The sequence below is a fragment of the Pleurodeles waltl genome, chromosome 6 (genome assembly GCF_031143425.1).
Source record: "Pleurodeles waltl isolate 20211129_DDA chromosome 6, aPleWal1.hap1.20221129, whole genome shotgun sequence".
Taxonomy (NCBI): domain Eukaryota; kingdom Metazoa; phylum Chordata; class Amphibia; order Caudata; family Salamandridae; genus Pleurodeles; species Pleurodeles waltl.
In genome coordinates, this window is record NC_090445.1 from 1186492663 (window position 1) to 1186510197 (window position 17535).

Here is a 17535-nt window from a genome sequence, read left to right on the forward strand (position 1 = left end):
CTGGTTTAATGTTCTCATCTATATATCTGTAGTTAAGAACTATTACAATTGGCACGCCAAGGGAAGGTTCAGGTGGGAGGTACTATCCAAGGGTCAGGTTGACCCATTCCAGGATGAAGCAGGGTGACAATTTTCCTGCTTTATGAGGTAATACAGCCCTCCAGTGACGACCACTCCTACCTCATGAACTTGGTTGATAGTTTTGTCTGTGATGCCTGGATAGCCTGGAGAACTTGTCCAGCGGAGTTGATCTCCTGAGTCTGCAAGGGAGTTAAACAGTCCTCATCCAATGCAGTCGCTTCACACAGATGTTTTGCATGCCTGTCCATTTTTACATGGGCTCCGTATTCAGCGGTAATGTCAATCAACATGACACCCCAGCAGAGCTCTCAATCCTGCAGGCATATTCACTGAACTCACTGTAGCAGTGTCCTATGCGGTCATTACCCTGCATCTTGTAAGGCAAACCAAATATGAACCACGTAATTATTCTTATCCCCAGGAATTGAGTTAGAATAAACAGCGACTGTCTCATTCCTTTGATGAGATCATAGTCACGTAACTGAGGAGAAATGGTTGGGCCAGGACCCCTGTGTCCATCTTCCTTCCTTCCCCGGTGTTTAAGGGCGCATCTGACTCATTTCCAAAGCTCGCATTATTTTGATGAACCTGCCAAGTAGCTAGTCCCAGATTCAGAGATAAGGCCTTGAAGTGGTTGTTGTTTGTGGCAGATCAGTGCTCGATTCAGCTCATGTACTTTGAGTACACAGGGCATCTCCTATTCCACTTCAGGGTTTTCATTGGCGAGGCATAGCCCAAGAGAGCCTTTTTCAAAACGCAGGGCCCACTGACTCCAGAGCCTGATGATAACGACTTCAGTAGACAATGAGCTGTCAAGAGTCAGATTATACACACTGTCTCACGGCCAGAGCCACATGCCTCCCTCTCCATGGTCCAACAGCATGGGTCTGCACTACACGAGTGAGCATCGATACCATGTGTGCCTTCTTACTGAGCAGGTGGTATTGCAGTATACTGAAATACTGGGGAGAAATGGCCACCTTTTCCAGTAGCCTTTCATCAAGTCACCTCACCTACAGCTTCAAATGACGCACGTTGTGCTCCTGGAATTGTGGAACACTTCCCTAGGCTTTTCAAGCTGGCTCTTCCTCACCGCCAGTCTGAGTGAGATCCAGTGAGCACTGAGTTCCAGATGCTGCTGCTGGATCCCCTCCTCATCAGAGAAGACACTATCTCCGATTCAGGCCGATGCCATAGTATTCGTGTCAACTCAGCCACCTCGTTCTTTTCAGTGATTACAGTTCATCATGCTGGCTACACATAGGCTGATATAGGAATGTGTGACAGAGATGCTTCCACCATCTTGACTGTTCCAGTCACACCCCTCAGTTTGAATCTCTAATTTCACCATCTCCTTCTGGGGAGCTCCTTGCCCACCGATGTGTTGGACCCCACCAATCAAATCTCGAAGCACGTTGCATTTGCAACCAATTCCATGTGTGGTTGAGCTTTTTTTCCTTTTTAATGTTTTATTCTGGACAACAGAGAACTATGATTACACGTTTCCTACATAATGTATTTTCCACTTCAGACATACAGGGAACATTAACACAACAATTGGCATTATTATGTCATTTATAGCTCATTTGTGCAGTCTCAGTACTATGATGATTTTAAAACTGTATAGGAAAGGACCTTTTCTACACTCCTAATATCCATATCTGCCGGTTTCTGAAACACACGAGTATTGCATTTTGTTATGCCTTCTAGAGTAGAATGCATGCATGGCAAATCAAACAACCTTTAGCCTGCAAATTAAATTTACAGGATGGGTTTTATTACTGATTCCAGTACCTAAGCCACTGCTATTGTACATAAGGATTTTGCTTCTTTCTATTGACTCTTTAACTGTACTGGTCTGAGCCATATTCATTATAGGCTACCTCCTACATGCACTCTTCTGACGTGGCCAGTGCAGCACTACCATGAAGCATTGAATCCAAGCCTCTCCTTATAGATTTATGCAGCACCTAGCTACTTTCACTATTTTTAGTGTTGCAAATTGCAGCATGCAACATTGAATACCCAAATCTCCTGATTTTTAGGTATACCAAAACATAAGAGTTTTCAATTCTGTCCTGCGCATATTTTAACTCCACAATATCGCCTTACGCTACATCACCAAGTTGAGTTGATATGGAACTAGAATCATAAATCTATACTTCCATATGTATGCAATCTTGACAATATCGCGGTAGTCTTACTTTGGATTTGATAACATGAAAGTGAATTTTCAGGTAGAATCTTTTGTAGCCATCTCTTATCGACTAGTTAAGCGTTGCACGTTTCTCTTGCTGGCATATCACCGCCTCATTGCGCTTTCTCGCATCACTACGAGAGAGGGAAGAGATGGCACGTGGCCCGATCCTGGTAGCTGATCCCAGAGGTCTTCTCAAACACTGTTAAGCATGTTGAGTATGTTATTTCCTTCCTCACAGCAATTTTAAAAGCATCCTCACTACACAAAAAGCAGGCTTCGGTTTGTTGCTCTATGACGGATGTTTTGGGGGTTGGGAAGGGAATTAGACAGCACGAAGTGAATTCTGAGGGGAGAATCTCCAACCGGAACGTTCAGGTAGCACAAAGCAGTTAACTTTTTTCTACCTCCTTCATCCAAGCACGGCACATCTAATTCCTAATATCGCACACGAACTACCCTTTTCCAGTCATAGTCCACATAATGTGGCCTTTCTCTCTGTTTGAGAAAGGTAAAGTCACATGCATCTCATTATCATACATTGCTGTCAGTAGTTTCAGCAACCAAAAGGATTCATCATTCAACGTGGTAAATAAATACATGAATTACTTCTGTGAATACTTTGAACTCTATACCATAAAGGTAGAAACTTGAAGGCTATACATTTATGTTAGAATTATTTACATGTTTTGTTCAACATATATCATCCAATTGTCACGAAATATTATAATATTGATATTTTATATATTTGGAAAGCATTCAAATAACTTATAGGGACTATATTTGTTTTTAGATGGCTTCAACAGATCAGATCCACTCAGATTGTCCTCACGAACACAGAGAAGTGCTATGAAAAGCTCTGAACCTGAGAATGAAGGTATTGTTCATACATTATTTTGCATTTTGTTTACTGTTTTGGATTTGATGCAAAAGCCACATATATGGTACATTATCAGGTGCTAGACAGTATAAAGCATAATGTTAACTGTCTAGTAAAGCAGTTTTAAAAGGCAGATATTTTCAAAGAAATCTCCAGAAATGTGGGCTTTAGGGTCTTCAACATGTCATTCAGATAGTCTTGATGACCACTAACTTTACAAGATAGTAAAAAGTATGTCTGCGCTTTTCAATTATGGGGCATATAATTCGTTTTTTTTAAACTAATCTAAATGTTATCAGGTCTCACAAGAGGGCCTTAAACATTTAAGAATGAACATGTGCCCGAGCCCTTAAGTAATATTTGGTATGCCACACAAGGAGCCATTTACACCTCCTTGTGTGATTTTGTACAGAAATGTAATACAACACAGCAACTTGTGCTGCTTTGATTTAACTCCTTTGCTGCTAACCCCCTTCCCCCCCCACGCTGAGACCTTTTTTGGCTATTTGGGATAGTTTACGCTTAGGTCTTCATAACTTTTTGTCCACATAAGCCAGTGGTCCCCAAACTTTTTCAACCCGTGGCTCCCTTGACCTATCGGCAGTTGGCTGCGGCTCCCCACTGTGTTATTTTTGTTTTGGCGAGAGGGGCGGGGGGCTTGTAAGCCCGGCCTATGGAGTTCTTCCATTTTGTTCCCTCAAAAATACTTGGTAGGAACTATGAAGGTATTATAATCATAGATGTAGCAAAATAAGATAAAAATATAACAGTTGTTTAATAAAAAAAAAAACTTTTAAGACAGAAACAATGCTCTTCAGCACTGTGGCCTGCATAATGATTTTCTTTAAAACTATGTTTTGTTCCTTAAAAATTGCCTCCAGCACAGGGAGCGCTCCTTCAAGTCATTCTAGTTGTCAAGGAGCTACTTTTGATATATAAGAATGCAGCTCCACTAATCAGCTCTACTATATTTCACTTTCAATTACTTTACTAAAGTACTTTACTAAATGTTCCAGCAGCCACCATTATCTTAACTCTGCTTCTGTCTCTTCTAGCGTCTGATGGAGTCATTGCACTCTCCTGTCTCAGACCTCAGTATTTGTCTGCAGTCTCTGATTCCTTCTCACTATAGTCGTGTGTCACAGTTTGTGTCAATTCAGTTTTTATTATGGTACAAAACTCCGATGGAGGTCCACATAACACCATATCAAAAAAGTAAAAACACATTTATTCATTAAACATGTTGCATACTATCATATTTATAGGAACTTATTCATACGCTACAAGAGATGTTAAAACGTCTTCCCACCAACTAACATCAACAAGACTAAAAACAGTGCCCTTCAGGATTAAATAAAATATATTATTAAAACAATATCACAATTTCCTTAAAAGTGACATCTACATACTGAAGTCCAAAACGTGCCTCTGTTTTTATTTCTGCATTGCTCAAAATTTGTGTTAACTGTTCTGACAGATAGGAGCAATTCCTGTGCTATTTTGCATGTCGCACTGCCATCTAGTGGTACTAGAGGGAGTTTCATCTTAGCAAAACATGTTTGAAAGCCAGCTTGAAAAACGAAATAAATTGCACTCGGAATATTGAGGATTCACGTCGTGGCGCCACAGGGTAGTTTTGGAGGCGCACCAGGGTGCCACGGAGCACAGATTGGGAACCTCTGACATAAGCTATCCACGCCAAATTTGCGTCCTTTTTTCCAGCATCCTAGGTATTCTAAAAGTATCCAGAGTTTCTGGGTTCCCTTGGAGAGATAAAGAAAATAGCGAAAATACAGCTGAAATTTCTTTTTTTTCAGAAAAATGGGAAAAAGGGCTGCAGAAGAAAGCATGTGTTTTTTCCCCTGAAAATGGCATCAACAAACGCTTTGCGGTGGTAAAATCACCAACTTCCCAGCTTTCAGGAACAGGCAGACTTGAATCAGAAAACCACTTTTTTAAACACAATTTTAGCATTTTACTGGGACATGCCCTATTTTTACTATTTTTTGTGTTTTTAGCCTCCTTCCAGTTAGTGACGGAAATGGGTGTGAAACCAATGCTGGATCCCGGACAGCTAAACATTTCTGAAAAGTAAACAACATTTTGAATTCAGCAAGGGGTCATTTGTGTAGATCATAAAAGGTTTTCCTACAGAAAACAACAGCTGAAATAAACAAAATATAGAAATTCAGATGAAAAAAACAGCCATTACTCTCCACGTTTTACTCTGTAACTTTTTCCTGTGATGTCAGATTTTCAAAAGCAATACCGCGCTAACTCTGCAGGAATCTTCTGGTTGCAGGGATAAATAGAGATTGTAGGTTTATCATGAACCCTAGGTACCCAGAGTCATAAATTAACTGCTCCTTGCAATGGGTTTTCATTGTACACCGGATATACAGCAATGCATTTGGTGAAATATAAAGAGTGAAAAATAGATATCAAGGTAAAGTTTGAATTTCCAAAATGGGCACAAGATAAGGTGTTGAAAAGCAGTGGTTATTTGCACATCTCTGAATTCGGGGGTCCCCATAATAGCATGTGAATTACAGGGCATTTCTCAAATAAACTTCTTTATTGCACACTGTCTCTAATTTGGAAGGAGAAAATGTAGAGAAAGACAATGGGCAGTAACACTTGTTCTTCTATTGTCTCCTGATACAAATGGTACCTTGCTTGTGTGGGTATGCCTAGTGCGCGCAACAGGAAACGCCCCAAAAAGCAACATGGACACATCAAACTTTTACATTGAAATCAGACTTGTTTTTTGGAATGTGGCTAGCTGTGGATTTTGGCCTCCAGCTCAGCCGGCACCTAGGGAAACCTACCAAACCTGTGTATTATTTAAAACTAGACACCTAGGGGAACCCAGGATGGGGTGACTTGTGGGGCTCTCACCAGGTTCTTTTAGCCAGAATCCTTTGCAAACTCAAAATTTGGCCAAAAAAAACACTTGTTCCTCACATTTCGGTGATGGAAAGTTCTTGAATCTGAGAGGAGCCCCAAATTTCATTCCACCAAGCATTCCCCCAGGTCTCCCGATACAAATGGTACCTCACTTGTGTGGGTAGGCTTAGTGCCCATGAAAGAAAATGCCCCAAAGCACAACATGGACACATCACATTTTCCCAAAGAAAACTGAGCTTTTTTTTAAAAGTGCCTAGCTGTGGATTTTGGCCTCTAGCTCAGCCGGCACCTAGGCAAACCTAGCAAACCTATCCATTTTTTAAACTAGACACCTAGGGGAATTCAGAATGGGGTGACTTGTGGGGCTCTCATCAGGATCTGTTACCCAGAATCCTTTACAAACCTCAACATTTTGCAAAAAAAAACAACACTTTTTCCTCATAATTCGGTGATGGAAAGTTCTGGAATCTGAGGGGAGCCACAAACTTCCTTCTACCCAGTGTTCCCGCAGGTCTCCCGAAAAAAATGGTACCTAACTTGTGTGGGTAGGCCTAGTGCCCGAAAAAGGAAATGCCCCAAAACACAACATGGACACATCACATTTTCCCAAAGAAAACTGAGCTGTTTTTTGCAAAGTGCCTAGCTGTGGATTTTGGCCTCTAGCTCAGCTGGCACCTAGGGAAACCTAGATAACCTATACATTTTTGAAAACTAAACACCTAGGGCAATTCAGAATGGGTGACTTGTCCAGCGTTCCCCCAGGTTTCCTGATGAAAATGGTACCTCACTTCTGTGCGTAGGCTACTGCCCGTGACAGGAATGGATCACACAAGGGTCAATGGCAGTTCTTGCGTGAGGGATACTGTTAACCCTGGAGTGATCCATTCCTGATGCAGGCACTAGCCACAGGCACACAAGTTGGGTTGTGTTTTTATCAGGACAAGTGGAGAAACACTGGGTGGTAGGAATTGTGTGGATCCCTGCACATTCCTGTAGTTTCTGTGATGAAAAAACAAGGAAAAATAGTGTTTTTAATCAACGTTTCACTTTTGCAGGGTATTCTGGGTAAGAAAACCTTTTGAAATTCAAACACACCACACTTCCATGGACTGCCTTGGGTGTCTACATTTCAGAAATGTCTGGATTTGGTAGGTTTCCCTATATGGTCGCTGAGCCCAGGACCAAATACTCAGGTGACTGTCTTACAAAACAAGGCTGTTTTGTGCCAGGTCATTTTGATGTCTCCACAATCCGTGTTGGGCTCTTCCCTGTCTCAGTCACTTGCCCACCCACATAAGTGAGGCAACATTGTTCTCTGGAGATTTAGTGGAACACTGGGTGGTAGAAAATGTTAGGCTGTCTGCATATTCCAGGACTTCCCCTCACTGAAGTCACTGAAGGCAAATGTGTTTTTTTAAGCAAAGTTTGTGATTTTAAGGGGATTCCAGGTGAAGGAAAACTGGTGAGAGCCACGCAAGTCCTGCACCCTTGGACTTCCCTGGTAGTAGTATGTTAAAGTTAATCCACCACTCACACAGGTTGGTTTTAGCACATCCAGAAATTATGGTTTCAAAGCATGAATACTTATCAAAGTATCTGAATATTGAAACCAAGCCTTCTGAAGGTGGGCCATAAAGCCGCGTCTAGGCACCAACATCTTTATGGTCCATTCACACGCCATTAGCGTACAACAAACAACCCTTTTATACCGCCGGCCACAGGCCCAATCCAACCAATCACTACACTCATATTAACTTACCGCTGCCAGACAAGGGCCCATCACATTCATACGCCACAGGAAGGAATACGTTTGACTACATTTTACCACCAAGTAACTGCCTCCTTCTTCCTCAACATTACCAAAGGCATGCGTAGCGAACCTTTACTAATGACTCTCATAACACCCACCCGAGGCTCAGGAAGACATGTATTTTATGCACCTTTAGCGCACTCACTGTGCTAAATCCAACTCCTTCCAGTTTGTGGATGCAATTTGGGGGTGGCCGTGTATGCCTGCGAAGCGATTCCTCGAACTGAGCAAGCATATCCACCTTTGAAACTAAGGCAGACATGCTGGGTAATTCTCGTGGTGTTCCCTAAAGAGAAGATCATAGGCTATGAAAAAGGGTAGTGTTTGGCACACAGAGGAGTCCGTGAGAACATAGCATATGTCCCAGCCAACATACTGTGCAGTGCTTTGACTGTAATGCACTTATCATACAGCAAATTGAACATCAACTAAGTTCTGATGCAGGATGAACATGAAAAGCAGGCCAAACACTGACCCATACGTGTCATTGTCCTTTAGTGCTGGGATGGCACCAATGGGTTTGAACCCATAGGTGTAGAGGATGTACATCTGTACTACCTTTACTATCTGCCTTCTACCTGTGCAATATCCCTTTGAAGGCACACCTACCATAAGCTTTCCTTACCCATTCATGTCTGTCCTCTTAAGAGTCCTGAATAATCCTGTATCATTGGCAAGTGAACCTATACTAGTTTGTGGATGCAAGTTGAGGGTACCGAGTATGCCTTGGGAGGCCTATGCCGCGAACTGAGCAAGCATATCTACCATTGAAACTAAGGCAGACATGCTGGTGAAGAAATCCTAAGGTCTCTAAAGTAAAAAGTCAAACAAATCTCCTGTGGGACTCATTCACCAACACTTCTACTTTTGCTTTGAAAGTGAAGCTACAAATTGAGTTTGCACACTTTCAAACAAGTAGAAATGTTGGTGAATTTGTCCGACAGGACATTTGTTTGACTTATTACACTTACTCTCGTTCTCGTTGGCAATCCTGGTGGTCCCTGTGTAGCATCCATAAGTTCCCTAATAAGTACTTCAAAATTCAGTCATGTCTTTAACATTTTGCCACACAGGGTACTCAGTGACAATGTGGCATATGTTCTGTCCACTACTATGTGCAATATGAAGACTATAATGCACATTAATTGAACAGAACACCTACCATGTTCTGATGGTGGATATAGGTGTCAAGCAGGCCATAAGGAAGTCCATGATTTCCTGAAGTAGATGAAGTAAAATTCTCTGGCTTCTTGCCTAACGAAGCAGTGGCCCATGGACGTTCGGTATCCATGAACATACACTGAAAGGATTACCCAATGGCAACTCCACCTCAGTCGATTTCCCAGAATTTTGCTTTAGTATGATACAATGTAAAGCAAGTAGGGACACAGAGGCCTGGTTTAGCTGGGCACTGGGGACAGTAATACCGACTCTCCTGCTGCTTTCCATTCTTCGAGCACACTTTACAGTGACGACATCGACAATACTTCTTGGGTGTTTTAGGAATGCGATCAGCAAAGTGTCACTCCTGCAGCCTTGCCACATCCTCCAGAACATATGAGGTGAAGGCTGCTGCTGCTTCTGTAACAGCAGTGAGGCTTTCAATTACAGACAACTGGAAGTCAAGGAAAGTCATGAGTCTTCCTATGGTTGTCTCACGGTAAACAACATACGCAATGTATGTTGCCATCTGGATCAGGTGGGTAAACAGTTTCTTGTACAAAGTGCGGGTTTTACGACACGCATTGTATGGTTGAAGAACCTGGTCATTCTTGTCCACGCCGCCCATGTAGTCATTGTAATCAAGTAGACAGGTGGGCTTGTGGACTTTGGCCATCTGACCCCAAACCGTGATGGGGGAAGAGCTCTCATCATAACTTGCAGTGAGCACATATACATCAAGCCTATCCAAGAACTCAACTGCGAGCAGTTCGTTGGAATGCAACGCAGTTCTCTGGGATTTCTGGAGCTTCTTGCAAACAAGCTCCTGCGGAAATCATTTGCGGTTACAACGAACTGTACCGCAGGCTACAGTGCCAGCTTTGTAGAGCAATGTACTGTCTGAACAGCAGCCGTCCTGTGTACAGGATCAAGCACTCATCAACTGCTATATTCTTTCCAGGAGTATAGATCTCTGGAAACCTGGCAGACAGATGTTCCACGACAGGCCAAATTTTGAACCACCTGACATGGTCTAGATGGTCCCTGGGCAATGCAGCAGAATTGTCATTAAAATGCAGCATGCGTTGCAATGGCAAAAAACAATCTCTGCTCATATATGGTGCGGAGATGGGGGTTACCCAAACTGTGCGAGTCGTCCAGTAGGACTGCAAGGTGGGTTTCTCCACTAACCGCATTTTGACCGTAAGGCCCAAAAATATCTTTAACTACGCCAGCGAAGTGGGGGTCCACTGGCGTGCCCTAGAACGGGTCCCTAGAGTGCCTCCAAGCTCCCTCAGAAATTGGTCAGCACGCACATTTGTTTGCTGCACAATTTTCTGATGGAAGTCAAGATACAAAAACAGTTGGACGTCGTCGACTGGCAAAAAGGTGGCTGTATCAACTTTACATCCAGCGTCACCAGTAAAAGGTGGAATTTGGGGCTGAACTATATTGGGAGCTGCAAAGAGAGCACTCTCTCTGTGCTTCCGGCGCACGCACCTGCTCTCTGGGTTCGTCTAACCCGCTGTTGGCCAGCTGCACAGACTGTGCATGCAAAGGGACAGCACGACTTTTGTCATCGTCTCCCTCAGAATCACTGGAAGAGGTGTCGTCGAATGGGGTTCCGCCGACTGAAAATTCACTCCCAGATTCTACTCCATTGTCCTCTCCCTCAGATGCTATGTCAGTCTCTGATCCTGCCTCCGAGATATCCTCCATAACCTGAGTTAGGGTTTGAGCAGCAGTCATCCAACAAGACTCCATCTCTACCACTGGCTAAACTGTCCCTCTAAAGTACTATCCTACATAGAAGGCAGATAGAGTCACAAAACTGCTTGCGGGTGTGTTTTATGTGTCCAATAGTAAATGTCATCACCTTACCTTCACTTCTTCTCTGTTTCAGCAGATTCTCTGAAGACACTGAAAAAAACAAAAAAGACACACTATTACTTCACCTTACCACATACCCATCATCACAGCCTTTTGTGCTGGTGGCACCCACTGCGACAGTCGTTTTTGGTGCTCACTTCCCATGACCTCCTCTTCTAATTCCCTCAGTACCATCCAGCAAAAGTGCCCCTCATATCTCCATAGCCCCTCCTCCACACACATTTCATTTGTTTTAAAGTGCAGGTAACGCTTTCCTTTACTAATCCATTCAGCTGAATACATGTATATCCTTTGCAGCAGGCAAATAAACCATCTGCGCTACTTTATGGCGTCAAAACTGCCACTAGACAAAAGACAGCTATCTCTCTTTCTCTCTATATATATGTGTGGTGTCTCTGGGGGCCGATCTTGGCTCCCGGAAATCAACACATGTAAAAAAGATTATATATATATATATATATATATATAAAAACAAAGTTGTCCTCATGTGAAAGCGCACTCCCAACAGGTTATATAAACGGGAAGAAAAAAGCAAAGCCAGCAACTCACAATGAATTCTTTAAGCAGTTTCATTATTCCAGGCCTTAGGTTATAAAATCATCTCTGGACACATGTTTCTAGGTCAATCCTTTCTTCAGCAGAGAAAAATATAAAAGTGTTTCACCCTCGTAGGTGCAGCCAGTGCTGGAAGTGTTCCAGGCATTTCTTTCTTGTTGAAAAGACCGGCATGGCTTCAGCTTGTCTAATTGCAGGCACCTGATTAGTCTCTTTAAATACCAGTCCGCCCCAGTGGGCCTCTCAAGTGAGTACAGGGCATGCTGGTTATGGTGGTCCTGCAATTTTTTCATTTTGCCCCAAGTGGGTTGCTGGAGCCAGACGAAATAATGAACCAGTGTCTGTCCCAGTCATGCCCTGCAGCAGCCTCTTTTCCCAGTTATCTGCATCCGTTACCCATCTGGCCGCATGCTGCAAGTGTTCTGTAAAATAGTAAAATTGCATGTCTGGGAGTGCCAGGCCCCCTTTTCCATGTCCCTCTTGAGAATCGCCAGGGCAACCCAACTGCCCCCTTCTGCCCATAACAGGGAGATCAATAGACTATCGAGACAACAGAAAAAATCTATCCCCAGGGGGAACAGTGAATTCTGGACTAGGTGTAGACAATGGGGGAGAAGACAATCTTCACAATGGCTGCTCTACCAATCACTGACAGAGGGAGTGTTTTCCAGAACACAATCAACCAGGTTAGCCCCCTCAACACTCAGTCTGGCATTTTTATTCATCTTATTCATTTTATTCATCCTCCGGATGTGTGACTGGAAGCTCTCTCTCTCTCTCTCTCTCAGCGGTTCCTGAGTTCAGAAAGCTGCTCAGGGAGCATCTCGGCTAACCTCCCCATTGGGAACAGTAACGTTTTTCAAATGTTAATACGCAGGCCGGAGACTCGACTGAAAGCCGTCATGCACCTCATCAGAGATGGCACCTATTCAGCAGGCAAGTGGAGGTAAATCAGAGCATCATTGGCTTATCATGAAACAATGTGATTTGGTTCACCTACTTGTATAGCCCAAGGCTCCAACTCCCCGGGCAACAGGATCACCATCAGCGCCTCAGCCAAGGGAAAAAGGAGTGGTGAAAGGAGACTCCCCTGTCGAGTGCCCCTCCCTACAGACCAAGCTTCTGAAACCTCACCCCCCCAACCGGATCTGAGCCATGGGATTTGTATATAACAATTGTACCCTCCCCAAACCGTTGAGCCAAGGCACATCACCCACAGTTCCACCATGAGATAGGTCCCATTGATTTTATCGAAGGCCTTCTCTATCGATCGATACAGGTACAATGTATTGGTCCGTGTCTGTGGACTTATGTAGTATGTGTTAACTGCCAGAAGTTGTGGGCCATGCTATGAGCTGGCATGAACCCACCTTGGTCCTCATGGACCAGCCTGTGTACCACCCACGTAAGTGGCACACCAACACTCTGCAAAGGAATTTAACATCAGAATTAATCATAGTAGGAGGGCAGTGCGAGGAGTGGTCTTCCAGGGAAGCCCCTGGTTTCAGCATAAATTTAGATGATGCCTTCATACATGGTAGGGATCAAAGTCCCAACCCTCTGTGCTCCTAGAAATCCCTCCAGAGGATTTTCTGCTATTGGTTTGGAGTGAGCCTGCAGGAATTCAGCAGGGAATCCATCACCTCCAGGATGGTTTCTGTATTCAGACCATGCTTGGCCAGCCCAAGCTCCTCCAGTGTGAGTCCCTCCTCCAGGCTATTCATCTCAGCCTCCAAGAGGTAAGGAAGATCTAGTCCTGCAAGAAACTCCTCCGCATGGTCTGGCCAGTCTTCAGGCCCAGCCTGATACACACTTCGAAAATGGTCCACAAGGACCTCCAGTATGTCCTGGCATTTTGTCACGAACCTCCCGTCAGGGCCTCACAGATGCAGTATAGGTGGGATTTCTTGTTCGCACATCAAGATCCAGGCTAGAAGCCTACCCAACTTATCACCCTCTTTATGCAGGTGCTGTCGATAGGAGGTGAGGGCAGCTGATCCAGAGTCTCCCACATCTCATAAAAGGAGCACTGAGCTTGCAAGATCTCCCCATGTACTATCATCAAGCTTACCTCCCCTCCTTGAAGGACCACCAACTGACGCTCCCAGGCACCAATGTCTGTCAATAACTTTCTCCGAACACTGCATGGGATGCCAATACAGAACCCTGGGAGCATTACCTTAAGAGCATCCCACTCAGGAGCCCTAGAGATAGTAGTACCCTAGCTGTTCTCCAAGTATTCCCGGAGTGCAGTTGCCAATGTCACCCTGCTGGCCAGGACTGTCAGGAGCTCAGCTGGCATACGCCATCCCTGTACTTCCAGCAACATCCTTCTAAACGCAGCAATACAGGTGCATGATTCAAAAGGATCCTTCCGAAATGATCAACTGCCTGCAGCACCTCTGGTGTCGCCCCATCAGCTGTATCCTATCCAGACGGCTATATGTACTGTATGTCAGTGAGTGACAAGTACATTTCCGCGATTGTGGATGGAGCATACACCAGCTATCGAGGAGGCCTAGGTTATCCATGACGTGAGACTGGGACTCTGTCATGCGGGGCTTAGTGCCCAGTCCTGGCAGATGCCCGTCCTTGTCTTCAAGTATTCAGTTAAAATCTCCCACCAAGTCCATAGGTGACCCTGAACTGGCTTTCAGCAATACCTGCAAGGCTCTACAAAACCTCCCATTTTCAACGTTTGTAGCATACGTGTTTAAGATGGTGATGTTTTCACCATCCAGCGTGCCCTGGAGAACGGCATAGTCTCCTTCCACATCTGCCACCTCACTGTACACATGATGGAAGGGAACCCCAGGGACAACCCACATCACAACCCCCCAAGGACAGGATGAGTAAGTCACCACAAACAGCTGCCTCCTCTATTTTTCGCTAATTTGTGTACCTCATCACCCATTAAATGTATCTCCTGGGGGCAGGCTATCTGTGGCCAGTGACGGCAAAGATATGAATGGGCTCTGTAACGCTTTAGGAAGTCCCCCAACCCTCTGACATTCCATGTGACAATATTGGTGCAGTTAGCCATTAAATGAATAAGTTAGCCACCACCCCAAGATCCCGGTTGACAGCCTCCCCAGGAGGGCCAGTGTATCCATGACTCAGGCACAGGACACTCCAATCGGCTCTCATGCATGCACTGGAACCAACAAACAAATCTCCACAGGAGCAAGGGACATGAAGGAAACACCCCTCTCCCCGGACAATCCACACCACAACCGAACTGCATGCTTGCCCATTCTTGATTTGCTGCCAGGACCTACACCCTAAACCCACCCTTCCGCAACAAAATCCTGCCACTAACAAGTGGAGAGAGCTCCCCTGCCGTCCTATTATGTGCCATACCCTGCTTAACAAGGGCTCCCCAGCCGGATTCTTTATTTCCAGGGGGATACAGCAGGGTATGGAGCAGGATTTTGAAGGATGGCCCAGAGCCAGCTAAGAGCTGCTCAGAGATGTGTCCTGTCGACCATGTTGCTTGGCCAAGACCTAGAGGTTCATTTTATCTTAGTAGTTATGGCACATTTCTGCTCTCTCTGTTTCACACAACACAGTGAAACGTTAGTAAATCTGGCCCTGAATTCTTAATACTATGGGTGTGATTCAGATTTTGGCAGGACAGGATCTCCTTCTCACCTAATTTGCTGTTTCACTGCCCCATTTAGAGGTGGAGGAACTGTTGGGTTTCTTCTGGCAGGGTCTCAGATAGGGGTTGTCGTCTCTACCAGCAGTCTTGAACAGGTGACCTGTCCACCACCATCCCACCAGGTTTCAGATACAATCACTTTGCCTCTTACAGTCAATGGTGATATGTTCCTGTCGTACAGTGACAGATCCCCACTGCTGGCAGGTCCCATCACACGGCAACCCCTTGACATTCAACAATAATGAAAGTGTGCCCAGAGACATTTTAAGGCATGGGCAAAGTGATCTCTGACCTAAGACCCAAACCCTTCAGGGCCCCCCCTTGATAGAGCCTTCTTAACTGTCTGCCAGAATCATCTGGATAATTCTGACAGCCCTGCCCTGAAAACCTATATTGCTTCTGAAAAATGTATTGCTTTTAGTACAATTTTTATTGTTTATTTTTAATAAGGGGGAGACTGGATGATGTGGGAGTCCATTACAAATATTGTTTAAAGAAATGGTGTACTTATGTTATTTAGCCCAATGCTACATCAATACAAAAATTAATTTAGAGCAAAACAATATCTCACTCGAGTAAAGGGAGGGATCCAAATATACTATTTGTAATAAATCCAGTAAACTGCAGCTGTTTCATAATATTAAAAACTCATGTAACTGTTTTGACTTCTGGAACATGTATTCTGAATGCTAAATATAAAAACTTTTTAAACAGAACCAGTAAATGGCACACTTTTATATGTTGTATATTGTTATTTGGTCCCTGATGTATTTAATCTGTGCGAATGATGTCTGCTTTGGCTGCTGCATGTTAGATGTAAGGATGCTTAAACTCTTGCTGCATCTTCCACTTGTGAGGAGTGTTTCCAGTTCTGTGGCCCGAACTGTTAGGAGGAGGTGTGTGTGATAGGTCTTTGCAGAAAAGCTTACACTGTTCATGTCTCCTCTGTATCTGAAGGTAGCCCTTGCTGTTATTGCCAGTCGCTTTTTGTAAGTGATTTTTGTACAACTATTGTCTTTATTGGCGAATTATGTTTGCTCTGCTGTTGCTTGCACTTTTCCTGTGAACCTTGTTGAGAAAGAATATAACACTGATGCCTTAGTTTGTCTCCTTGATAAAATTGTAGTACCCTCAATTCCTCAGATACACCTTTTGCTTACAAAGTCTGAGTCTGTGAGATAATGTAGCATGATGACTTCTGTGTGTCTGGGTATATATTATTTCCTTAACATAAATTATAACATTTTGTTACATTAGCATGACATGCAAAAAAAAATGATGATAAAACCCAGATCTGTGACTAGAGGTAAATGTTTGATTTGTTCCATCCATCATCTGTTGTTGCTTGTTTCCAGTCCAGGGAGGACTAGGCCTGGCAGTTCGAGCAGGACTGTTCCCATGGGGAAAAGGGTAAAGACTGACTTGCATATGGCTGGGTCCAAACTGGGGTGGCGTGGTGAGCAAAAGAATTGATGGATAAATCCCAGATCTGTCACGGGGGGATGGTTGATTTGTTCCACATCCCGTCCATCATTTTACTTGTTTGCTTTTGTAACTATCTTCTAGCCACTCAAATCTGCCTACTGGAATGTGTTTCAAGCACAAGATAATCTGAAATGTTGAAATGGGCAGATAAATTACTCTGTGTATAAACCATACTGCTGATGGAATTTCCGCCAAGCAACTTTTCAAACTTTTCAATGTTAAGTATGATGTAAGTAGGGGATGCGGCCAAGATGGCTGCCGTGGCGGACGCTATGAAATCAGCTCTGTCATCGACCCCGACTTTATCCTGTGATATCCTGCCTATATGCCTCCAGATGACACATGATTTGTTTTTTGGGCGACGCTGGGGCACACATTAATCACTGTGTCCCATTGATATTACTCTGGGACGCTGCTGCTGGAGATGATCATCATCTTCCACGCAGAAGAGTGAGAGCAGCTTATGCTGTGGCGTGTCCACTGCAGCCATGGTAGCGGGAGGGAGCCTACGGCTTACGATCCACCGCTCCCCCGCTGCTAAACATCGCAAGCAAGTTGTGGAGGGGTGGAACAACAAGAGCTACGAGCCCCATCGGTCGGAGAGGGCTGCAGGCAGAACATTAGAGAACCCGGAGACTGAAGTGCTCTGCGGCAACGCACTCTCATAACTCTTATTGCTGAGGCCTTCGCAGACAGAACATCCTCCCACTGGGGGGGGGGGGCAGGTGAGCTGCATTCACCTGAACTGGGTGATGGCCTGATTGTCGGAGATGACCGCAGAGGAGGCGGCAAGTGTGTGGGTAGTGCACTGCTGTGGAGTCAGGGGACCCAACGGAGATGAAGGCCTACAAGGAGAACTGTTGACCTGTTTGCGTCCAATACTATCGGACCCTGCACGGCTGTGTTTC

At 44.5% G+C, this 17535-nt stretch overlaps 1 protein-coding gene across 1 annotated transcript in view; it reads left to right on the forward strand.

The window, feature by feature from the left end:
- Positions 1–17535, forward strand: part of LOC138300730 (uncharacterized) — a 1597374-nt gene that overhangs the window by 394888 nt on the left and 1184951 nt on the right. The window contains exon 6 of the mRNA XM_069240438.1: positions 3072–3155. Coding sequence (XP_069096539.1) covers positions 3072–3155 — 84 coding nt within the window. The remainder of the gene's footprint in view (positions 1–3071; positions 3156–17535) is intronic.